The sequence below is a fragment of the Jaculus jaculus genome, chromosome 5 (assembly GCF_020740685.1).
Source record: "Jaculus jaculus isolate mJacJac1 chromosome 5, mJacJac1.mat.Y.cur, whole genome shotgun sequence".
In the NCBI taxonomy this organism is placed as follows: Eukaryota; Metazoa; Chordata; class Mammalia; order Rodentia; family Dipodidae; genus Jaculus; species Jaculus jaculus.
In genome coordinates this window covers 71,214,658-71,240,365 of record NC_059106.1, presented here as the reverse complement: position 1 = coordinate 71,240,365, position 25,708 = coordinate 71,214,658, and the positions used below count along the sequence as shown (strand labels likewise).

The window sequence follows — 25,708 nt, the reverse complement described above, 5'->3', positions numbered from 1 at the left end:
CCTTATTGGAGGCAGTGTGTTGTTGGGGGCGGGCCTATGGGTGTTATAGCCAACTTCCCCTTGCCAGTGTTTGGCATACTGTCCTGATGCTGTTGCCTACCTGATGTTGGCAGGAAGTGATGTCCAGCCTCTCTCTCTGCTCATTCCATGTTTCCCCATGCCTTCATGGAGCTCCCCCCTCAAGTCTATAAGCCAAAATAAACCCTTTCTTCCCATAGGCTGCTTTGATCGGGCGTTTTGTGCCAGCAACACAAAGGTAACTGCTATATGAGGAGTGGTCAAAGATTGTGAGTAAGAGAAAACCCATGAGGAATCAGGGCTTCTGCAGGGATGAAAGTCCTGAGCTGGGACAAAGTTCAGGAGGCCACACAGTGGAAGAGGCCCGAGAAAGGAACAACAGTGCCTTCAAGGAAGGAAGAACTTTGGAGGCATAATGAGGAGAGGTGCTAGGGAAGCCAAGGCCCCAAGGCTTTCAGGCTCACCATGTTCTCACTGAACGTCCTCTGCAGTGTGGGGACGTGCGCTCCCTGCACTGTCACAGACCATCAGGAAAGGGTGCAGCATGTGTCATCCCCTTTGGTTTTCTGTTTGTTTTGGTTCCTTTTATCTTAAATTTTTGTTTTGGCTTTACAGAGGTCTGGGAGTCAAGAAAGTGCACCAAGATCCTAACCCTAGTTAGCAGAGGAGAGTAAGGTGTGGCCATGAACTCAGTGTTCAGAGGAAGCTGAAACTGAGGAAGATTCCAGAAGATATGGGCAGGGGAATTCTGCCTCACAGGACAGCACGATGCTGGCTTGGGTTAGATTCATCTTTAGATCTTGAATGACAAGGGTGTGATGTCCATAATGCTCCAGGGAGAACTACACTCTGTAGTTCATAACTTGGATCTGAAACTTTGTCTAATTTCCTATTTCCCTTCCTGTTTCCATGCCACAACTCTGAGAGCACTCTTGGAGGAGCAGAATGGTAAAGGCGACATGCCCAGGGAAGGCCATGGTGGGGATACTATGAGGAATCACAAAGACATCTGTGTTTAGGCCACACGAGGCCATACTTCTGTATGAAAAGGGGATAAGGCCCACCCAGCTAACTTGGTGATTCCTAATGCCAATCTCCTAAAGAGAGGCAGATCCCAGGGTTAGCAATGGGACCTAAGAAAATGGGACTTAGGCAGGCAAGAAAGAAGAGTCTACTCCCCTTGGGCCCCATGAAGAAGAACCAACATGGCTGAGGCCAATCTTATTGGTTGAGAAGAAAATGAGCATGGAGCCAGCGGCAATTCCGGAGGATTGGCTGGGGCTCGTCTGTTGGGAGGGAATTCACAGCTGAGTGTGGACTCAAGAAGGATGGGTGCTGGGATCCACGGATGATGTCTGTCAGGAGTGAAGATGGGGGGAAGAGGTACGCGTGCCAGGAAACTTTCATCCCTGGCCTTGCTAATAAACCTGTGTACAGATGGCAGGAGGGGGAAGCTGCTTGGCCCTGGAGCTAGTGTTTTGAGAATCAGTGCGGAAGAGATTCCTTGGACTTGGACAGCAAATTCCCTACCGAGGAGGAGCTTCTTGTCCCAACATTGCTCAACTTCAAACAGTTCCTCCCACACCAACACCTGTGTGTTACACAGCCACAGGATTTAAAGATGAGACTTTAGGCAGAAGAGAGTGGTCGGCAGTGTAAAGGCTGTGGGGAAGGCAGGAAGTCGAAGGGTCAGAGTAATTCCGTATGATTGGAATCGCAAGGCAGAGCACCGGAAGGGGTCAAGACTCGCAGTAGTGGAAAAACCAAGAGGTGAGGAGGTGAGGGAGCCCCAAGTACACTCCCAACAGCTTGGCTTGGGTAGAAGGCGTGAACTCCAAAAGTGGGACTGGTAGTTAGAGGAGCTAAAAATCACCTACGTGCAGAAAGATGCCAACACAGGTACATGTTGTAATATGCGCAACGTGCATCACAACCACAAGAGGATGGGAAGGGTGATGACTCACCTTCTCCATCGGCATGACTGGATTTGGAATCTAGGAGATGCACCTTCTGGGCACAATGCTGAATGTGTTTCCAGACAGGTTTAACTGAGGAGGGAAGACCAACCCTGAATGTGGGCAACCCCAACCTGGGGTCCAGGGCTGAATACAAGTGAGAAAGTGAGCTGAGCCCCAGCCTTTGACTCCTTCTGTCTCTCTCTGCTTCCTGCTTGCAGACACAGTGTGACCAGGTGCCTCACACTCTTGCCACTGTGCCTTCTCTGACCCTGTGAACTCTGGCTTCGTAGTACGAACCACAACAATCTACTCTTGCTTCCTTCTCTCCCTCCTCCCCTCCCCTCTCCCTCTCCATCCTTCTTTCCTTCCCTCCTTCCTTCCATCCATCCATCCATTGCATCCGTCAGATACAGAAGGAAATACAAGATGGTTAGAATGGACAGGCTTTGCTTCTTCCCCACCTTCTGACCTTCTCAACAGGATTAGTTACCGTCTGCTCATCAGGTAGGAATCCTGAGCACTCACTTTAGAGATAAACTTGACTGTAACAGGAAGGACAATACAAGGCAAGTTGGACATAAGGTGACCGATGTCCTGGCTTGCCTGGGACTAGGGGGATTTCTATGATATAGGATTTTCAGAGCTAAAAATGGAAAGTGTATGGGTAAATGAAGATGGATGTCTCAATAGCTGGGGCTTCTGGGAGGGGAAGATATTGGGGTAATTAGGTTTTGAGAACATCTGGAGGCTGGGAGGGAAAAAAAAAAGCATTACACTGAGAGAGGCTGAATTTGTAGGAGAGAAAGGAATAATTCTAGTCCAATGTCAGTAGGAAGCAATTGGGTGGGAGGGGTGCAGTCTACGCGCACACAACGAGCAATGGTGTCTAGTGGGAAAGGAACTGCTGTTTCCTCAGAGAGGGGACCGGCAGGCAGGGTGCACAGGGACAAGTAAGTTTGTTGCTATGGGGTACGCCTGAGGGGGTACACATCCAAGCACCAGGCAGTCACGTGGAGCTGAGGAGCCCACAGAACACTGCCAGACTTGGGCTTCCCACCGTAGGCTCTCCGTGCCCTGCTGCAGTGACGTACAGCTCCTCAGAGACAGAGCTCACTGGAAGCTCAGGTGCCCCACTCCCAAATGGCCGTCCACTCCCTCAGACGCCCTCTGACCACTCACCTCTGCAGGAGGGCAGAGGGAAGTCCCACGCGGCGCTGTTCTCGGAGCCAGCGTGGCAGGTGAGCACGGCGTGGCCCTCCAGGAAGAAGCCCGGGTTGCAGCTGTAGCGAACCTTATCGCCCAGGTTGAAGGTCGCGCCTTGCTGGATGCCATTGGGCAGCCTGCCTGGGTTCCCACACGTGTGGCTCGGGAGAACTGTGAGGAGAGGAAGACACACATTGGTGAGCTGGGCTATGGCCTGGACATGTCATGTGCTAGCCACACCCCCCCCCCCTTGGGCCGGTCCACCTGTCTGAACCCCATTTCTTCTTCTGTGAATGGGGCAAACCCCTGTTGACTGGCTCCCTTTTCTTGGCTATTGATCTCCAGAGAATGGGTTGTGAGAGGTCCCAGGTTCAGGCTAAGGATTTGTCATGAGACATCTAGGTCCTAGGTTTATTCTAAACTTTATTCTGAAGGGGCTGGAGAGATTGCTTAGTGGTTAAGCGCTTGCCTGTGAAGCCTAAGGACCCTGGTTCCAGGCTCGATTTCCCAGGACCCACGTTAGCCAGATGCACAAGGGGGCGCACGCGTCTGGAGTTCGTTTGCAGTGGCTGGAGGTTCTGGCGCACCCATTCTCTCTCTCTCTCTCTATCTGCCTCTCTCTCTGTGTCATTCTCAAATAAATAAGTAAAAATGAACAAAAAATATTTTAAGTGTGAGTTGTATCCATCCATCGTTATCTCTAGAAGTGTGACCCCAGGGAGACATGTTAATCTCTTGAGCACGGATGCCCTGGTTTCAGACTCCAAAGGAGGGACACAGTGCTCATCAAACCTGATGTCCTGTGTGTGTGTGTGTGTGTGTGTGTGTGTGTGTGTGTGTGTGTGTGTTCTGTCCAAGCAGCAGAGGCTCCTGTGGCCCAGCAGGTGCAGGGAGATAAAGGGGTCAGCTCATGTTGTGCAAGGCAGAGGAGAGAGAGGCGGAGGACAAGACCTCGCCATCTCATCAGCCTGGCCCGCATAAAGAGGAAAATTGGGAGCTGGGAACACGGTGTACGGTGTATGACTGGAGCCAGAGCAATCATAGCTGGCTGCGAGTGTCCTGTCATTACCCAGAGGAAATGGCCTTGGCGATGGTGAGGGTGCAAGAGCATGGCGACCCACCAATCAAGGGTAGGGACACACATCACTGTGTGTCTGTGTATAAAGCTGCTCCCCCTCACCCAGCTCCCTCAAGGAGAGTTAGAAATGCTTGGGTCCTGAAGGCCACACCCCATCACTGTAGGACAGCCCCACAGGGTAAGAACTAGGGCCGTCACCCTGCCTGGGTCACTGTTCAAGCTCCTCTCCATAAATATCCATCCCCTCTCTGGGCAATGTTCACGGAAGCCTACAGCGGGGTGGTGGAGAAAGCTGAGACTCTGCAGTCACAGTTCTGGGGTTCATTTCGTGTCTCTACCTGATGGCTCACTTCCTGTGGGGACTTAATGAAGTCTCTCCACCTCTCTGTGCCTCTTACCCCACTGGTAAGATGGGGTTCACAACAGTGCCTTCCTCAAAGGGCAGTCGTGAGAATTAAATGAGTTTAGGCATTATCTGGCACTCAGTGAGTACAATGCAAGTGAATCTAACTTCTGGCACAAGACTGTAACATTCAAGATACAGGCAAAAGGGTATGGCAGGAGAGGAACCAGGTGGAAGACCAAACTCAGGCTGTGGGTCAGAGATGACTTCCTGAAGGGATGACATCTTTGAAGAACTCTAAGCAGTAGCAAGCTCAAAGTAGGTTTCTGGCAGAGTGAAAAAGCATGTGTGGAGGCCCGGAGAGCAGAGGTCTTGTAGGGGACTCAGGGAGCCTGGGCTGAGAGGGGGAAGGGGTGGCCATGAGCAGACGCTAACCCTTACAGTGCGCTCTTACTGCCCACCTTACTATTGGTGGCTCATTCCTCCATCCTCTCTGCCAGCCCTGATCTGATTTCAGCCTTTCTCTGCTCCTCTTCCCTCTGTTCCTCCTCTTCCTCTTCTGGAAGGAGGCAGCCTGCTCTAGAGGGAAATGGAAGACTCTGGAGCTCTCCTGGTCTGGGTTTGAAGCCAGGCACCAGCAGTGTCTGCACGTGCGCGAGCTAGAGTCACACGAGGTCTCTGAGCCTCGGTGACTCCGGGTGTTACTGATGAATGCTGTGTGGCCAGTGTTCTCACTCCCGGGCTGCAGGGCCATGACAGCAGAGGCCAGTGTTGGCTCACAAATGTGCCCTGGAGACTAACACAGTGCCTGGCACTTATCAGCATGTATTTGTGTGTTCACTCATTAGCTGTTTAATTATTCATTTCTGTGTTAACTCCTTTGTGTCAAACATAAAATTATTGTAGGCCTACCATGCTTGGAGCTGGGGAAAGAGTGGATCTCTGTCCTCAGAGGCTTGCTTTTTGTGGGGTGACCTTAAGGATTTAAGAGTTCTTCTGCACGCTCCACTTCTGTCATAACAGATGACCAAGGTAAAGTGACTTGCATCCACGGCTGTCAGTTGGCCCAGTATATTGTTTCCCATGATCCCTTCTTCCTGGCCTCATTGGGAATTTCCCATGAATCCCTGATGCTGGCTCTATTGGCATTTCTTAAGGCCTCCTGCGGCTGCTTCAACTGCAGCTCCCACAATTCCCTGAGGTCAACTCGGCTGCATTTCCCATGATCCTCCACTCACCTGGCACTTCCCCGTGACACCCATGGTTGGTTCACCCAGCCTCTGCCTGGAAGCTTGCTGCTGGCTTCCAGAGAGGCAGCATGTGTGGCTATGTGGGTGGGCGGCAATGGGGGCGGGGGGCAAGCCAACATTTGGAGAAGAGCCCGAGTTAACGTGAGAGGAGGGAGTTGATGGGGAAACGGGCCATGAACTGGTGTAGAACTAACGTTTCATTTTCCGCAACAAGACGCAAAGACCCAATTTAATTAAATTACTAATGTCAAATTTTTAATGAACCTGCTTGCTTTGGGCTTTCTTCCTTTGAAACTAATGACTGGAACATCACTATAAATAACAGTTGATTCTTTTGAAAAAGTCACTCTCAAATGCTTACTGCCCCTTACTTAATGAACTGCTTACGATCAGACCACTCTGAAATGGGGCTTCAAGGGGGCCTCAGGTGTGATAAATCCACTCTCAGCCACACTTTCTCTTATCCTGTACTCTGATCGCACAAGAGCCCACCAAGCAGAGGGAGGGTGGGTGGGTGGGCCTGGGGCTTGGAGACACCTGAGTCAAATCCAGCTCCACCACCACTGACCGGAACTGAGCATCATGCACCATGCATCTGGTGGGTTTTCTCCTCTGAGGGGACTCATCAGCCTGCTAACATTGCTGTAACAAAGTGCCGCTGGAAGGGAAAGCTAAAGCAGAGCGCTCGCTTGCAAGAATGAGGGGAGGATGGTTAACCTCTTCTTGTCAATTTAACTAGATTTAAAATCACCATGAAAAAAAATCTCCTGCCCTGTCTGTTGGGAATTTTCTAGATTAGAATAACTGAGGTGAGAATATCCATTCTAACTGTGGACAGTGCTGGCCCATGGACTGGGGAAGCTGGACTTTATAAAAAGCAGAAAGCTAGCTGAGTACCAGTATCCATCACTTTCTACTTCCTCCCTGCTGAAGTGATGAAGTGAGCCAGTTTCCTGCTCTTACCATGTTTTCCCCACCATAATGGACATCCCCTCAAAACCATAACCTAAAAATAAACTCCTTCCTTCCCTCAGATGCTCTGGTCATATATTTTGTCCCAGAAGTGAGAAAGCAACTAATGAAGGGGTGCTTTGGGTGACTTGCTGGAAATCTCTTGGGGTTCACTGGTTGATAAACACCTCTCCCTTTTGTAATCCTTCCATGGTGTTTTCCTGCTGTTTCTCCATGTACTACAGTCCTGTAGTGGATGTGGCAAACCCTAATATCTTCATGCCTAGTGGGATCATCAGTAAAGACATTGTTCCCAAAGGAGATCACCCTGACAGGCATTGGGGACTAAGTCTTCTACGTATCTTCAGAGGGGCTCCAGATTGGCCCAAAATGGAACTGCTGTGCATATGACAATCAGATTTCTGGTTCCCATCATTAGGTGCTCGGTATATTTCTAGCCCTGAGTTAACTTAATCTTCAAGAGAAACCAGTTGAGTATATACGTATTGTCCTCACTGGAAAGGTGTTACAGCTGTGGCACAGAGGGCAACTCGCTTGGCCAAGGCTAGGAAAACAGTAGAGCTGCACTGTGAATCTGGGTCTCTCTAGCTCCATTATGCAGCACTCTTCACTGGACGGCAACCTTTCTTCTGACAGAGGCAGAACGCCTACGTGCAGCATGGGCCCTTAATAAAGCACCATTCCCTCCCACCCTGTGTCCTTCTGGGAACGGCAATAGGATGGAAGGTGATCACTTGATTGTCCAGATGAAATAGATGTTTTTTTTTTTTTTTTTCCAGCCCAATTTGCCGATCTTGTATTTTTGTTTAATAATGTCAAGGGCAACATTTAAAGTTGGTCTTTTGTTGTGTGTCTAATGAGCGACTTGCTGGACAGACATAAATTGGAGATAAGCTGCAAAGCAAAGCCTTTCTAAGGCCCAGTATTCTTTGATTTCTTTCTTTCTTTCTTTTTGGTTCTTTTAGCCCGTGTGTTTTTGGCACAGATGTTATAATGGTTCATGCTCTCCTGTCTATAAAGATGCCTTTTGATTGCTTACAAAATGATGAGTGGGATATTTACATCCAACGCAGCGCAGAACGATATTATTAAAACTGTGCCTGACATTGAACAATTCCATTGTAGGTTAGCTATGGGGAATTTTGTCCCTTCTACAAAGCCCGACTCTTGCCAATCAACATAATATTCTCTGTGACTGTATGACAGTGATGCTCGTCTGTGGTGGGAATGTAGCTAGAGCTACTCCGTGCCCTGTTTCATCTTTAATTTGAGACTTGGGTTCCCATAGTATCATGAAGAACTGTTTATGCTCTCTGGGCAAACAGCCTCGATATGTTCTGATGTCTCTTCTGCCGTCAAGTTACCTAGTTCAACTCCATGGCCATATGACAGATTTAAAATGGCAGGAGGGGTGGGAAAAGGAAAATGAGTGTGTCTTCCCACAACCCTTGGTATGTGAAGAGAAAGAGGTGTGTGCGCGCGCGTGTGTGTGTGTGTGTGTGCGTGCACACACACCCATGTGCATGTGTGTCAGCAGGTAGGACCGGGGGAAAGGGCACAGAAACTACTGGAATGCATGACTGTAGTAGGTGTCTCTGCCTCACTTGTTCTCTTATGTCACCTTTCTAACTTCTGCAGTTTTTGAGATCTTGGCCTTTAAAGAGTAATTTATTGCACACTTGCACCGTGTCTTCCTTATTGTCAAGTTCTCTGCATGCATTTCCCTCCCCAGAGAGCTGTCTGTACTTGCTGTCTCCAATTCTTGGCTGCTTTAATATATTATGAATTTTTATTATACTACACATTTGAGGGAGATATATATTTATTTAAAATTTCTATGTTGGGTGTTGACGTGATTTCCTTGCTTACTTATTTATTTAACTTTTTGAGACGGGGTCTCATGTAGCCTAGGCTGGCCTTGAATTTACTATGCAGCCAAGGATGACCTTGGCCTTCTGATCTTCCTTCCTTCACCTCTGCAGGACTGAAACTACAGACTTGTGCCACATGTTCATCATTATATGACATATTTTCATAAAAAGTTTGACATAGTTACATAAAATTAATATGTTATAGGTAATATGAGGACTGGTAAACCTTCTATTTGATATATTCATTGATTTATTGTCTGTCTCACCTCAATACAGTTTACGACTTCATTTTTTGGCCTCTGTCATTAACTGCTGAGTCTTATTTCCCAGAACACCGCCTGGAGTACAATAACCGTGCCTGCGTGTGGCAACAGTGCCTCACGTATAACAACAGGGCCTGGTTACAACAAGAGTGCCTGGTGTATAACAGCACCAATAAAAGTCTCCTGAATGACTTCACGGCCTTAATTAATTATCCCAACAGCCAATTCTTAGAGGTGTCTTGATGCCTTGTAGAGGGAGCATGGTCACCAGGGAGGCTGGGGTATTCACCCAAGGCCACACAATGCAAAGCAGTTCACGAGGCAGGGCGTGGGGCTGCCATCCAGGCCTGCTCCTGAGCCCACACACTTTGCACCTACACTGAGCTATCCTGGGTTTTTTGTTTGTTTGTTTTGGTTTTGCAAGGTAGGGTCTCACTCTGGCCCAGGCTGACTTGGAAATTTACAATGGAGTCAGGGTGGCCTTGAACTCATGGCGATCCTCCTACCTCTGCCTCCCGAGTGCAGGGATTAAAGGCATGCGCCACCACGCCTGGCTTACACTGAGCTATTCTGTACTGACCACTCCACGTGAAGGTCTGCAGTGAGCCATGCACCTTGAAACCTCATGACGAAGGCCTCATGCTGTCCTTTCAGAGGCAGTGTTGCGGGGTCAAGCGACCATGCTAACCTGGGGCTCGTGGCTGTACATTTCCGGCCACCTGTCACTCAGAGGCAGAGGCGCCGGGGCGTCATTTCATCTGCTCCCAGCCCCCGAGTCAGAGGCCCTATCCTGCTTTGACACCCCCTACCCTGGTCAGACACACATCCTCCACAGCTAGCCTGCTCTTGTGACGTGAATTGGAGATCTTTACAGTCCCCGGTATCAGGGTGCTAGGCAGAATTTCACAAAGAACAGGTGCCTGAACCTGGCCCCAAACCTCCTGAATCAGAGCCTCCGAGGTGGGGCTGTGGCCTGCCCCAGGCAGTGGCAAGACAGGCCTGGGATTAAGAGCAAGATCTGGCAATCTGTCAGCCACGCTGGGCTGACCTCGGAGCTTTGACCTGTGTAGCCTCCGGACACGTCCTAGCCTCTCCTCTGTCTCCTCTTGTCGTCCATATGTCACACCAGCCTGCCGTTCCTTCGGTGTGAACATTCACCTCTACCCTGGACCTCAGTGCCCCACTGCCTCCAATGCATCACCACCACAAGTGCCCAGGGTGTGTGTGTGTGTGGGGGGGGGTGTGCTTCAGTGGCCCCACTGTGGTGTGCTGGCAAACACAGGCCTTCTGGCCTCCAAGGTGATTTGTGTGAGAGTAAATAATTATTTGAAAGATTAAAAACAACAAAGAAGGAAGCTGGGCGTGGTGGCACACACTTTTTAATCCCATTACTTGGGAGGCAGAGGGAGGAGGATCGGCATGAGGTCGAGGCCATCCTAAGACTACATAGAAACAAAGAAAACAATAAAAGGATACTTTGAGCAGCACCTCTCCATCACCATTAGGGTAAATCCACCTGTGATCTGAGCCCTACTGACATTTCCTATCGTCTTTCCTGCTCCCTGTCTTGTCCCCACCATAGTTACTGTTCTGAAGCTCAGAGATCCCCAAGCACACCTGACTTTTCTCTCAAGTTTTCCACGTGGAAAACTCCTACCCAACTGCCAAGCCCCCAGTTCAATGCCATCTCCTCTGTGAAACACCAATGGCCACTTTTTAGTGTTTTGTATAAACCATAAAATCCCTCAAGACCCCAGCTTGATAGAAAATCAACAATGTGGACTGGAGACATGGCTTAGCAGTTAAGGCGCTTGCCCGTGAAGCCCAAGGACCCAGGTTCGATTTCTTAGTACCCACAAAAAGCCAGATGCACAAGGTGGTGCATGTATCTGGAGTTTATGTGCAGCAGCTAGAGGCCCTGGCACACCCATTCTCTTTCTGTATCTTCACCATTTTTTCCTCTCTCTCAAAGAAATAAATAAAATATTTTTGAAAGAAGAACAAAAATTAATAATGTTCCGCTGTCCTTGACAACTGGCTCCCAGAATCCTGGAGCTGCTGGCCCACTAACTAGGCGGGCTCCCTCTGGCCATTACATTCATCTTGCAATCACACCAGCCAATGCCTTAAGTGCTGAGAGTTTCCGGAGCCACATGTGGAGACGTGTGTGGGCTGCACTTCAACTCCTGCACTTGTCGCATATCCTTGCCGTTTGTTCGTTCATTTATTCAAATACTGTGCAACAGAACCTGCCTGCAATTTTTTTCTATATTAAAAAATATCAGCTGGGTGCGATGGCACACCTCTTGAATCCCAGCACTCAGGAGGCAGAGGTAGGAGGATCGCTGTGAGTTCAAGGCCACCCTGAGACTACAGAGTGAATTCCAGCTCAGCCTGGGCTAGAGTGAGACCCTACCTCGAAAAAACAATATATATGTGGACATATATAATTAATTTATATATTTGCAAGCAGAAAGACAGAGAGAGAATGGGGACGCCAGGGCCTCCACCACTGCAAAGAAGACTCCAGATGTATGAGCAGCTTTGTACATCTAGCTTTACATGGGTACTGGGAAATGGAACTCTGGTTGTTAGGCTTTGCAGAGAAGTACTTTTATCTGCTAAGCCATCTCTCCAGCCCTGTAATTTTTTCTTTAGGTAATTAGATTCATGTCTGGACTGTTTGAGGAGTGAGGATAATTCTAGTGTTCTGTATACAAGTAGCATTTGATTTAAAGTCTGACAAGGCATGACTGTCCAATTGGAAATGAGAATGTATTCAGTGAATTATATATATATTTAATATACATTTATAATGTAAAGTATACAATATAACAATCAAAAGCTATTATCATATATATGTGTATATATATGTATACATATTTATGTGCATATGTATATAGGCAGTAAACTAGTGTTGGTAGAATGGCCCATTTTGTTTTTGTTTTTGCTTTCGGAGGTAGGGTCTCACTCTAGCCCAGGCTGACCTGAAATTCCCTATGTGGTCTCAGGTTGGCCTCAAACTCACAGCGATCCTCCTACCTCTGCCTCCCAAGTGGTGGGATTAAAGGCGTGCGCCACCACGCCCAGCAGGATGGCCCATTTGTGTGTGTGTGTGTGTGTGTGTGTGTTGCATTTGTGTGGGTGCATGTGTGCACACGTGTGCAGAGGCTGGAAGCAATGTCAGGTATCCTAGTCTATCATTTTTCTCACCGTTTTTCCCTGAGACAGAGTTTCTCAGTAAATCTAGAACTCCCCATTTTTGGTTAGATTGGCTGACCAGGGAGCCCCAGTAAATCTTTCTCCTGTCTTTAACCCCCTTACTCAGCTCTGAGGTTACAGGAATGTGCAGCCACTCTCAGTTTTTTTTTTTTTTTTTTTTTTTTTTTTTGGCAGGGTCTTGCTCTTTCTGGCCTGCTGTCCACTGTGTAGTCTCAGGGATCAGAGTGGCCTCAACCTCTCCTACCTTTGCCTCCCAAGTGCTGGGATTAAAGGTGTGTGCCACCACAGCTGGCTCACTCTCAGCTTTTTATGAGGGTGCTGGGGGATTGAATTTAGGGCTTCATGCTTGCACAGCAGATTCTCTTACCAAGAAGCCATCTCCCTAGCTCATAGACTGGCAAACTATCCTTGTAAAGGGGCAGCCAGTAAGTATGGTCTCTGCTGCTATGACTCAGTTTCCCTGAAGTAGGAAAGCAGCTGTCAGTACATGTTCCAGTCAAATTGCTTATAAAAACAGATAAGCTGCCTGCCAGGCGTGGTGGTGGATGCTTTTAATCACAGCACTCGGGAGGCAGAGGTAGGAGAATCGCCATGAGTTCGAGGCCACCCTGAGACTACACAGTGAATTCCAGGTCAGCCTGAGCTAGAGTGACTGTACCTCAAAAAATCCTCCCCCTCCAAAATGGACAAGCTGGGAGTGGTGGCGTATGCCTTTAATCCCAACACTCGGGAGGCAGAGGTAGGAGGATCACCATGAGTTCGAGACTCCTGAGACTACATAGTGAATTCCAGGTCAGCCTGGACTAGAGTGAAACCCTACCTCAAAAAAACCCAAACAAAACAAAAAAAAAAAGCTGATTCTCAATCCATGGTTTGCTGGCCCTGAAGTATTGCTATCCAGTCCACCTTTGTCTTAGGTGTGAGCTGTATTTCTCCTTGCCATTGTTCAGGCTGAGATTGGGAACCCCACTGTGCTGGAGAGTAGGATCTAGAGAGCTGAAGGACACTCAGTAGAAGGAGGGGTAATAACAAAAGAAGTCACTTCTTAGACGTTTAATGTGACCTGGCATTCTGCTCAGAGCTTTGTCTGGACTCTTTCATCTCATCTGAGCCAGACAAAAATTCTACAACTGTCCTCTTTTTACAGGTAGGAAGACTGAAATACAACAGCGTGAATACCAAGGCACAGGTTAGGATCAGAGCCAGAGTTGAAACCTAACTCAGTTTACCTCAGAGCTGTTCTCTTTGCCAGGCAGTAACCTTGACTTTCAGATCTGAGCCCTCTCCTTGTTTTGATACTTGGTGGCATGGAGTCAGCGCTTTGGTCACCTTCAATGTCTCTTGTCTTGCCAGGCCAAGAGCATGACTGACCCACATCCAACAGATCCATTGTCCTTTTCAGATAAGCTGAGGCTCCAACATCTCACCAGCAGGGCTATGTTCTGAAAGTGCCTCTTCCCCAAGCTTCCCCAGCCTGGGCTCCCTTGCTTTCTTTCACCTGCAATCTCCTAGCAGCAACACCAGAGAGCCTCAAAAAACCTGAGCTGTCAGTTACACTTGAGTTTCAAATACACACACAAAGCAGGGTTGTTTTTTTTTTTAGCATATGTATAACTCTTATAGTATTTGGGCCATACTCATAGTAAATTTACATGACTTGTTATTTGAAATGTGCACTTCATGGGGTTTCTTATATTTTAATTTGTCAGTTTGGCAACTCTGACCAGAGGGGCATCATCTTCTATATTTCAAAGCCATTTACTTCTCGAAGAGCTGGGGCTGTTTCTCTGGGAAAATGAGGAATAGAAACAGGGACAGCGGCCAGTGCCTGATTCAGAGGATGGTCCCAGAGGGCTGGACGAGTGCTCACCCAGGGGTCGCTCCAGAGCCACCTAGCTAGGGCCCAAGGAAAGTGAGGCACCGCAGGGATCTGCCGCCCTCCTCCTTCCACCAGTCCGCTTAGGCAGAGTAGCACGTGGACAGCCAGCGGTGCTCTGAGGGGACACACTGAAATACCCTGATAAAGTTAAACTTGGAGTAAACCACATAGGCAATTTGGGGATAAATGTGATTTATTGCAGAAGAGAATGTACAAATTCTTTCCAAAATGTTCCATGGGATGGCGGGGTTGTAGCTTAGGCATAAAACACTTGTCTGGAATACATGATCCCTGGTTCAGTTCCAGCACACACACACACACACACAGAGAGAGAGAGAGAGAGAGAGAGAGAGAGAGAGAGAGAGAGAGAGAATTTCAAGCATCAGTGATTGACTAATAAATTCCATGAGAAAACACTCAGCAGTCCAGATAATTCTGGAAAGCCCTGCAGAAGCTCCTCTTCTTGTAGAAACCAGTGTTTGCTAGCTTGGGAGTTTCAACAGGAGAAAACCTGCTTAGCTTTGCTTGAGGCAGAAGATCTAAAAATGTGACTCTATATTTCTTCTCCTTTTTTCCCACCCTCCATCCTCATTCTCTCCCTCATTCTGTGGCAGATCCTTTGCGGGATGCTGGACCGGAGCTGCTCTGCTTTCTGTATCAGTTATGTGTGCGTGCATGCATGTGCATGCGTGTGCGCGTGTGTGTGGTCTTGCCATAGCACACATGGTGGAGGGCAGCGGACAATGTCAGGTGCTGGTCTTCGCCTTGAGCCTTGTTTGAGGCAGGGTCTTTTGTTCACCATAGCATTTGCCAGGTTAGCTGGCTGAGTTTCCAGGTGAGTCTTCTGTCTCTCCCTTCCCTATCACCAGGTGCACTGGGATTTTGCAGATGGTTCAGAATCTGGTTTTGCGTGGATTCTGAAGGTGTACACTCAGGTTTGTACACTGGTTCAGCAGGGACTTTATCCACCGAGCCCTCTTTCCAGTCCCTCCCTTCCTCCCTCTTTTTCATACTAATACATAGCTGAGGCTAGCCTTGAACTCCTGACTGTCCCATCTCTGCCTACCAAACACCGGGATTATGGGCATGTGGTACCATGCTCAACTAACACATATTTTTTTTATTTTTAAAACTAGGATCCCCTTTGAAGCATAAAAATTTGTTTTTCTGGACATACACACACTCAAGTTTCCAAGGTCCCACTGGTCAGTAACTTCTAGAATTGAACCAATTTTTTTTGAACAATTTTTACCAAAGATGTAAGCATAACATATATGGCTAAGGGCAGTGAATGGTGTAGAAGGTCAAAGGGATGAGTTCTAACTTTTCATTTTTAAAATTTATTTGCATTTATTTATTAGGAAGAGGGAAAGAGAGAGAGAGAGAGAGAGAGAGAGAGAGAGAGAGAGAGAGAGAATGAGTGAGAATGGGCGTGCCAGGGCTTCCAGCCACTGCAAACAAACATCAGATACAGGCATCTCCATGTGCATCTGGCTTATGTGTGACCTGGAGAATCAAACCTGGATTCTAAGGCTTCGCAGCCCTTTTTCTTTTTTAATAGTTGGCATGTTTTCTGTTTGGCTGAGGAAGAAAAACCTTTAGGCACAGTAGGCACAGCCTTCTGGGAGTTCATGGCCAGTGCCAGTCATGAGTGGCCTTCAACCTGCCCAGCTCCACACACGATGCACTCACTTGCAGCTCGGCACAAGCACAGCCTGGCAGAGGAGCTAGAGTACTCTCTCAGCCCAGCCAGCAGGAGAGTCCTGCCTGGAGGTGGGGACTTGTAACTGTCAGTAGGTCTTCTCTTCGCTCACCAGAGCTGCCCCTCCATCCCATTCCCAAGCTTCGGAACTAGCCGGCCTTTCTCCTCACTCTCCCCAGGTGGGAGAGTGGGTTCTGCAGCTCCCTCCCTGGGAACAGGCCCTGTTCCCTTATACCCCGCTGTTTAAGTCAAGCACTGAGCATGATGTCCACGGTGACACTTCTTCACCCACCAACACAACACCTTGGGCAAAAGAGCCCTGGGCCTCCATTTCCTCCACTTGGTGCCCTGTCCAGAGCCCTGAGGTGCCAGCACACAGTACAGCTACCTCTCATTTAAGGCTAGAGGTGGATAATCTTATGACCCACCAGAAGAAGATCTGGACCCCCTTGCCCAAAAAGAGAAGTGATGCTTCCAGCCACAATAATCTGCCTATTTCTTATAACTTCTGCAAAGGATGGAAATGGTATCTATGATGACTACAAAAAACAATGCTTGGGGTTGACTAGATGGCTCACCAGGTAAAGGTGCTTGCTTGCAAAGCCTGGTGGCTTGGATTCAATTCTCCAATACCCATAATAAAGCCAGGCCAGATGCAAAAAGTGGCACATCCATTTGTAGCTACAAGGGATCCCAGCACACCTATACACACATGCCAAGAAATAAAAAGGCAATGATTAAAATCCATGGAGAGGGCTGGAAAGATGGCTCAGTGGTTAAGGCACTTGCCTGCAAAGCCTAAGGACCCAGGTTCAATTCCCTAGTACTCAAGTAGAGCCAAATGCACAAGGTGGCACATGCAACTGGTCTGGAGTTCATTTGCAGTTGCTAGAGTTCCTAGTGTGTTCATTCTCTCTCTCTCTCCCTCTGCCTCTTGCTCTCTCTCTGTGTCTCTCACAAATAAATAAGTAAAAATACTTTTTAAATTCTTTTGTTGAATTTTATTTATTTATTTGAGAGTGACAGACAGAGAGAGCAAGAGGCAGATAGAGAGAGAGAGAGAATGGGTGCGCCAGGGCCTCTAGCCACTGTAAACGAACTCCAGATGCATGCACCCCTTTGTGCATCTGGCTAACATGGGTCTGGGGGATGGAGCCTTGAACCAGGGTTCATAGGCTTCACAGGCAAGTGCTTAACTGCTAAGCCATCTCTTCAGCCCCTTAAAATATTTTTTAAAAAAACATGCAGAGGCTGGAGAGATGGCATGGCAGGTAAGTGTGCTTCCTGTGCAATCCATGAGGGCCCAAAGGGGCCTGAGACCCCCACAGTTTGGATCTCCAGGGCCCATGCAAACTGCAGGGCATATTCACCAAGTCCTAAGGGAAGTGAAGTTTTGAGAATCACTGGCAAACACCAAGCTCCAGAATCAATAAGAGAATCTGTTGCAAGGAAAAACAGGCAGATAAGCAATAGAGGGGGACACCTGGCCTCAATTAGGACATACACATGTACAAACCACAAACACACGTGTACAACACACGTACAAAAGGCCACACCAGGCATTGGGGTCCCCACAGGTGTTCTACAAACCCTCATTCCCTTTACTTCCTTCTGCGTCATCTCTCCTGATTACTGACCATGTCCATGGACTAACACTTTATACTTAATGAAACATCCATAACAGCACAGAGGTGGAGACTGCCTGTTACAATTGAAACAGCCACAGCAGGGTGAGGAGCTACCTCCACACACAAGCTCAGGAACTGGCAGAGCGGGGGGAGGAACCCAGGCAGAGGACTTTTCTTCTTTTTATTGTTTTTTTCGAGGTAGGGTCTCATTCTAGCTCAGGCTGACCTGGAATTCACTATGCAGTCTCAGGGTGGCCTCGAACTCACGGCGATCCTCCTACCTCTGCCTCCTGAGTGCTGGGATTAAAGGTGTGCACCACAACACTCTGCACCTCTGTTCTTTCTGCTGTTACACGTCAGAAAAGAAGGGCTGTGAGCTCTCGGGCTCCCCAGACCCCATGTTCCTGCAACAGAACCAACAACGGTGTCTTGTGGGCATTTTGTGTTTGAGAATCAGAATGGAGGAAAGGATAGACCCTGCTCTTTCACTGGTTCCTTCATTCTTATCCATCCATGGAGTCCAACCACTTGAGCAGAAGACTGGTAGTAACCTCTGCGGTTCCCTGCTGTTCTGTCACCCTCCAGTGTTGCCTTCATATTCCATGTGCAGAAATCCTTCGCACACACTCACAGCTGTGCAGGAAAATGCAGGCACTCTCCCAGCCACTACCCAGCTTCTTTGTTTCAGCTACGGCCCCTCCAGCACACACACACGCGTACACACACACACACACACACACACAATTATATGGCTACATTCTATCTGAACACAAGGCCTCCTTAGATGCTAAGCAGATATTCTACCACCGGGCCATATCTCTATCCCTGTCCACAGCTCTTCTTATACACCTGATGAGAACAATCTCCATACAAAGAAACAACCCAGGTTTATATCAAAAGACTGAGCCCCTGGTCTGGAGAGATGGCTTAGCGGTTAAGGTGTTTGCCTGCAAAGCCAAAGAACCTATAGGTTCGATTCCCCAGGACCCATGTAAGCCAGATGCACAAGGGGCACATGCACCTGGAGTTCATTTGCAGTGGCTACAGGCCCTGGTGTGCCCATTCTCTCTGTCTCTCTTCTCCCTCTCTCTCTCTGTATCTCTCTCTCCCTTTCTCTCCTTGCAAATAAATAAAATTAAAAAGAAAATAAAAAAGACTGAGCCCTTTCTGTACAGCCCCTACATATTAATAGTCCTTTCTCACAGATGTTTCCTGACGCAATAGAGGACTTCTAGAGGTCAGGGTCACCCCTCCTGCACAAACAGGCCTGCCAAGAACCTCCAGGTTTAAACTCTGGAGTGGAGTGAGGGTGCACATGGGACCCTGGAGCTGCCTCAAGTAGCTGTGGGCTCAGTGTGTGACTTTGAGGTGGTAGTGAGGGTGACGGGGTCAGGGAGCTGGGAACACCGTGGCGCTCCGAATAGATCTGGCACCCCCATACACCTGGGTCTGACGTCTGCGCTCCTATTGCTGGGGCTCAGCACTCACTCTCGCTCAGAGCAGCCCCATTCAAGCCGAACTTTACACAGACCCTGTGGATTCTCACAGGGTATAAATAGGAAGTCACCGCATCTCCCTGAGCCTCAGCCTTCTCTTGCATGAAAAGGGGGGGGGGGTATTTCCCCTCTTAGCTCAGGGAGTTGTGGGGAGGATTAAGTAAGACAGACCTAAAATGTGCTTATCTTGGTGCCTGACACAAAGTAAGTGCTCAATAAATTTGGGCTGTGATTACATCTAAGTCCCCGGGGTTCCCTGGGAAAAGATGCCAGGTCCATGCGAGAGAGGCTGGAGCTCAAAAGGAGAAGCTGGGCAGTGGCTGGAGAAAACAGATGGCCCTGAGGATAGAGTGGGAAACCATTCCTGTTCTGGCACCCTGGTGACATTACCTGGGTGCAAACTGCTTCCCTGGAGCCAAGCAGGGGCCTGTTGATGTGTTTACACAGCCCCCCATGGATTCTCACAGGAGCAGCTCACATGGTCCTACTGACCCCAAACTGACCAGGGAAATGCAAGACAGCAGTGTCCAGGAGGTGGCCAGCATATCACAGGCTCAGACGCTGCCAATTCCTGCCTTTTCAGAGCTTCTCCATGCGACTTAAACCCTCATCCGATGGCTCTCGGCCACAAAGAGGAGGGGCAGCAATGACACGGTGATGTTTCCCGGAAGAGTCATTCTGCACGGTACGGCAGGGTGGGACCAGCGTTCCAGGTAGAGGGATGGCCCAGGCCCAGAGCCCAGAGCTCCTGTCACATGCTTCTGCTTCTCAGGCTCCCATCCCTAGGTCCATTGGCTCCCACTTCCTGTCTTTAAAGCACCAGGACAGAATTTCCTCCCGACGTCAGCCCCGAGTCTTTCTGCCTTCACCCTCCTCCACTCAGGAGTCTTACTGATGCCTCCCACGGTGCATGCCCAAACCACATCCCACCCCTGCTCCATACTCATGTCCTCCTGGGAGCCATCTAAAGTGACCAGGTCTGTGAGACCCACTGTTATATCCATGATTTTGGAGGCAGGGATCTCTTGAGAAAAACACACTGCCTTTTTCTCTCCCAGAAGGACAAGATTTTCAGGCTCCTGGGCCAGGCCTGGGATCCCCAGTGCCTACAACCGGCTGTGCAGAGCTGCTGGTCCAGCCTCGAGCTCAGAGACATCCAGGCCAAAAAGAGGGCCTTGCATTGAAAGCTGATTGTGCTCTTGCTTTTGCCAACCCATGAGCTAGCTAGGGTCATGTGAGATGTATCTCGGCCAGACTGCATGGCTGGGTGCTTCCTAGAGATGAGAATGTGAGTAACAGCGTGCCTCTCTGAGAAGGACCCAGAGCAAGTCCCAGAGACTCGGTCTCCTCGTCCACAAGGAGAAACATAGTGCAACTACGCCTGCCTTGCGGAGGTGTGGTGAAGACCCAGTCAGACAGCCATGCAAAGCCTCCACAGCATGCCTGGCAAAGGCTGAGAGCAGGCACTGTGTCCCACAGCCCACCCCAACTCTGGAGCCGCCAGCTAGGATTCCAGTTCTGCACATGGGGACGCTGTGAACACGGATACGAACTAGTTGCCCAAGGTCACAGCCCGGCAAGTCACACAACCCTGGCTCAAACCCCTGCACACCACCACCCCTCCCCATCCAGGGATACAGGGTTGCTATGGAAACAGGTAGGGCCTACAGTGAGATCTCAGGAGGCCAGAAGAAGGTACGTGGGAGTACTGTGCAGGTGGCAGTCCTGTAGGGGACTCTGGTGAATTTCAGCCACCCGGATGATTACAATACACATAGTCATGGTCAAGGCTGGGGTGCAGGAGATATAATATGATGCCACTCCTATGAGGTCCTTGGAGCAGCCAAGCTCATAAACACGGAGAGTACAACGGTGAGTCCTGGGGGTCTGAGGGGAGGGCGGAATAGGCCCTCAGCATCTGTGGGTGCAGCTTCAGTTGGGGGAGACGGAAGACGCCCTGGGAGGGGTGGCGGGCACTGTTCACACAGCCGCATGGAGTGTTCTTAGCGCCACTGAACGCAACGCTTCAAGATGGTGAGGATGACAGATTGTGGTTTGCGTGTTTTTACCACAGTGAAAAAGAAATGGTGATTTTGCAGAGAGAAGAATGAGGCCATGGAACCTACTCCCCACCCAAGGAGGAAGGGGAGGACACCAGAGAGCGTGGCTGCCCAGCCACCCTGCCCAGCTCTCTGCCCCTCTGCGTGCCTCATCTCCAACCCCACAGCCACGTATCATGGAGGAACCGCCTGAGACGGAAGATGAATTGGGAACTCAGCTCTATGTCGTTTTATCTTCCTTCTCCCTGATAGTCGCTGCCCGAGTGGGGCGGGGTAGGGTGGGAGGGTGCCTAGCTTTGTTGTGGCGTGCCAACCAGTGTCAGCTTCCACGTGGGAGACTGAGTGTGGAGCACCCTGGGGCCCAGGCAGAGGATGCTCACTCTAGAACATAATTACTCCAGGTCCCTTCAAGTCGGCCCCAAAACTAGAACACCAAGAATCAAACACTGATCTACGCTCTTAATCAGTCTCCTCGTTTCACCTGAGCTGTTACTAAAAAGGCACTGGGCACACGTAGCTCATGTTTTGCATCTGCACTGCACTTGCTGGTGGGTGGTGCTGCACAAGCCTCTTGCTGTCACATAGCCTCTGTCTTCTCATCTGTAGAATGGGGGCAATGAAGTGCCGGGGGGGGGGCCTGTACTGTCCTTGTGGAGACTGACAAAAATCTCATGTGCACAGACCTCGGCACACACACGTCAGCATGTGGAGCTCACGTTGCCATTATGACATTGCCACAATCATCTCAGGATCTACATCAGTGACTTTTCTTGTCACTGTGACCAAAAACTTGCCAGAGCATCTTAAGGGAGGAAGGATTTATTTTGGTTCAGAGTTTGAGAAGATCATCATGGTGGACAGCGGGCGTCAGGCCCATGGCCACAGGAGGCTGTGGTTGGCGGTCCTCACTTCCTCATGTCTCCGCAGCACAGGAAGTGAGGCTGGACTGTAACTCTCAAGGCCCGCCCTCCAGCAATGGACTAGACCCCGCCTCCAATGGTTTCTACAACCTCTCAAAAGAGTGCCACCAGCTGGGCGCCAAATGTTCAAACACATGGGCCTGTGGGGACATTTTGCAAACCAACCACAACTGTCTCATTTCAAAAGAATTGCTTGGTACACGCTGACATGTTCGAGGAAACCAAGTGCCGGGATCTCAGCCACTTCCCGCTGCTCTGCCCTCCATAACCGCATCCTGTCGTGTCAGTTGTCAAATCCGGCTCCTTGTGGGGCTGCTGTCCACTGGGGATGAGGTACCAGCATGTAGTGTGGACTGTTTTCCACCTCATGCTGCTGCCATGGGCTCGGGCCCTGGGTTCCTGAAGCTGGGTCACAGAGCACTTAACTGCACTAGGCCTGGGTTTGTTGGGCCAGGCTCAAACCTCGCCTGGCCTCTTACCAAGCATGAATTCTCAGACTTGTTTTGCTTAATTATGGTAAAGTACATGCTGCAGGAAATCCAGCATGCCGGCCACTGTTGGTATAACAGTTACCAGTGGTATTGACTGCTCTGTCACCTGCATTCAGGCAGCAGCTTCTCTCTGCCTCCACTCCCCTCCCCCATCCCAAGGCATCCACCCTTCTGCCTTCCTTTCTCTTTGTCACAGTTGGCTTCACATTGCTGGTTTGAACCTCCAAACTGGGCACAGTTTATTGGGGGGAATGTAATTTATTTGACACCAAAGGTGGAAGAAGCTGGCCCCCTTTCACAGGCCCAAGCAGAGAAATACCACTGCCAACGCCACAGGCAAGCACACTCCAGCAAGCCCAGGAAGAGCCCCAGCACTCTGCAAGCCCTGGCTGCAAGTCAGATCCGCCCCCAAACACACCATAGGGCTGGACCCTGGAATGGCCCACAGTGACACCCCCTCCAGGCAGGCAGCTGGGAATCTAGTAAGTTACAGGCTTTAAGAAACCCCCAAGCAGGGTGTGTGGCACATGCCTTTAATCCCAGCACTCAGGAGGCAGAGGTAGGAGGATCACTGTGAGTTCGAGGCTACTTGAGACTACATAGTGAATTCCAGGTCAGCCTGAGCTACAGTGAGACCCTACCTCAAAAAACAAAACAAACAAACAAACAAAAAGAAATAAGAAACTCCTGGATCTACTGGCGGACATCCGTTCAAACTACCACACTCTTGAATGTGACTTCTCTGAGAATCTCCTCAGACTGGAGTCCTTTTGTAGCCGGCTTCTTCCACCAGGTGCCACATCTTTGAGGTTCATCCACATTGCGGCTGGTGACAGGCCAGCATGAGTCTACTTTCTAGGTTATGTAATGTGTGTAACAGTCCACCTCAGGTCGCTGTGAAGACAGACTGCTGTTCATGTTGAACAGAAGAGAACAAATAGCAGGCACATCCCTGAGTGTGTCAGACATGACACAGTGGACTGAGAGGAAGAGCTGGCTTGACTCACCATTGTTATCCTCAGCCACATGTCAACCTAGAATATTCTAGAATCATCTTTCCCCATGCCTAGGCCATCAGCTAGTTTTGCTGACTACACTTGAATTTATATGCTTCTTTTCAGCCCTGGGGCTGCTGCTGTGGCCCAAGCCCTGCATCCTTTACCTGGAGTCTACAGACGTCTGTGCACTGGGACCCTCAACCATGCCTACAACCAACACCGATTCTCCATCTCCACTGCCCAGCTGGTGACAGTGAAAAACACAGTTCAAGCATGTCTCTTCCAAGCTGGGAACCTGAAAAAGGCTTCTCGTGCCCCTTTAAAACAATCACATTTACTGAGACCTACGATCTACTTGGCTAATCTCTTGGGTACCATGGTTCTCTCTCACCATGTTCTAACGACAGGAATCTTTGTTCTGTTCCATGTGTTCACGAAGACATTTCCTACCTTGGGGCCTTTTCACAATCTATGCGTTCTCCTCAGTACCAGATCTTATTTCAGACGAACCTCCATGTGCATTGAAGAAACCTGCAGGTCTGCTCTATGTGGCCTTTAAAAAAATACTTTATTTTTATTTACTAGAGTGAGAGAGAGAGATTAGATGTGCCAGGGCCTCTAGCCACTGCAAACGAACTCCAGATGCATGTACCACCATGTGCATCTGGCTTACGTGGGTTCTGGGGAACTGAACCTGGGCCCCTAGGCTTCACAGGCAAATACCTTAGCCACTAAGCCATCTCTCTAGCCCTCTGTGTGGCCTTTCTATATGATTTCTTTGCATGCCATTTTTCATAATTGGTGATTTTCTCCTAGCAGAAGCTAAGCCCCATAGGAATGGGGCCTCAGTCTAACCCATGCCTCTGCGTGTGCCCGGGATCTGGCGCAGAGCCGCTGCTCAACACATACGTGTGCAGTCAAGTGACCGGTGAGCCTTGAGACAGACTGGAAGCGAAGCACTTAGCGTGGAGCCGGCGTGACAGCCCACTAGATGGCAGTCATGGGGATCATCCTGTCATCCTTTGTCACTCTGGACCTCCTCCGGCCTCAGCCATCTGCAAGGCCAGCTCTAGGGGTTAAGATCGTTAGTGTCCCAGACTGTGTGTGCTGGGATGGGGACCAGAACTCATCAAAGGGGCACAAGTGAGCAGCTCTGGGCCACCACAGGTGTGTGTGGCCAGGCTTAACCTCTGTGAATCCCACACTGTCCCGTCCCACCCGAAAGGCGCAGGCACACCAAGGCTGCTGATGTGAGAGGCCTAGAGAGGGCAGGGCTGCAGGGCTAGAGACAGAAGCTTCGGCTGAGAGGACGTGCTCTCTAAACCAAGGTCACCGACCGAGAATGGGTCTCTCCCTCACTCTCTCGGCCTGCATGGTTCCAGTGCAGGTTCGGTGCCGTAGAAACACGGAGCAGAACCCCGCATCCTGCCCATGAGCACACTCATTTGTCAGCGGGCCTTCGGATCCCCTGGCATGTGTCCGCTGCCAGACCTTTTAACTCAGCCACAGCGCTCGCTAGTGTTTGCACTGCTGCTTGGCGCTTGCCGACGCCACCCCGCAAAAAGAGAAAAAATAATCAAACAGCTCTTTAAGTGATGTTTCATGCAGGGTTTCCATAGCAACGCTTTATGAAACAGCAGTGAGAATTTCGGTGGGCCCCTCTCCCTTCCCCCTTGCCGCCCTGCCACAGGGATGCTCACGGCGAGAGGCCGTGCTCTCTACACAGGGCACTGGGTCATCCTGGCTGTGGGACGCTGGGCTCGTTACTCTTTCCCTGCCTCAGTTCCCACAGTTACAAAGTGAGGGTGGTAAGAGCAGATGCCACACGCAATCGTTCTGAGAATTAAATGTGTGCACCATTACCGTGATGAGCAGAATTGTAAGGAGATCTCCAAGAATGCCACCCTTTGGGTCCTATCCCTCCACCCCTCCCCTTGGGTGTGCTAACGGACATGGTCACACTGGGGTGTGGCTCTCATGAGTCACCCAGAGGTGAAGACAGTTTTTGTAATTCAGCCCTCCTCCCCCTTATTGGTACCTGTGTCAATGGAAAGGCAAATTGTCCTGAGTGTGCCTGACCTAGTCAGCTGAGCCCCAAGGGTTTGGGGGTCTGAGACCCAAAGCAGCAGGGACTCTGCTGATCTTGAAGAAGCAAGCCACACGATTCTATATGGGCAGAGAGTGACTCTGCTTCCCCACTTGCAGTCTCATGGGCTGGAGAGAGGACCCCAAGCCTGGGACAAGCTTCTGGCCCCAACAACACCTGGAGTCCCATATCGTGAGACCTAGTACAGAGTTCTGCCAAGCCAGCGGAGTCTTCCAACCCATGGAAGCCTCAGCTAAGAGGCTGTCTGTC

The 25,708-nt window shown here is 49.8% G+C and overlaps 1 protein-coding gene across 4 annotated transcripts in view; it reads right to left on the bottom strand.

Annotated features, from left to right (window-relative positions):
- The window catches only part of Csmd2 (CUB and Sushi multiple domains 2), a 671,876-nt gene that overhangs the window by 429,909 nt on the left and 216,259 nt on the right, over positions 1-25,708 (bottom strand). For all 4 annotated transcript variants that reach the window (XM_045150007.1, XM_045150008.1, XR_006637190.1 and 1 more), the window contains exon 4: positions 3,156-3,350. In XM_045150007.1, coding sequence (XP_045005942.1) covers positions 3,156-3,350 — 195 coding nt within the window. The remainder of the gene's footprint in view (positions 1-3,155; positions 3,351-25,708) is intronic.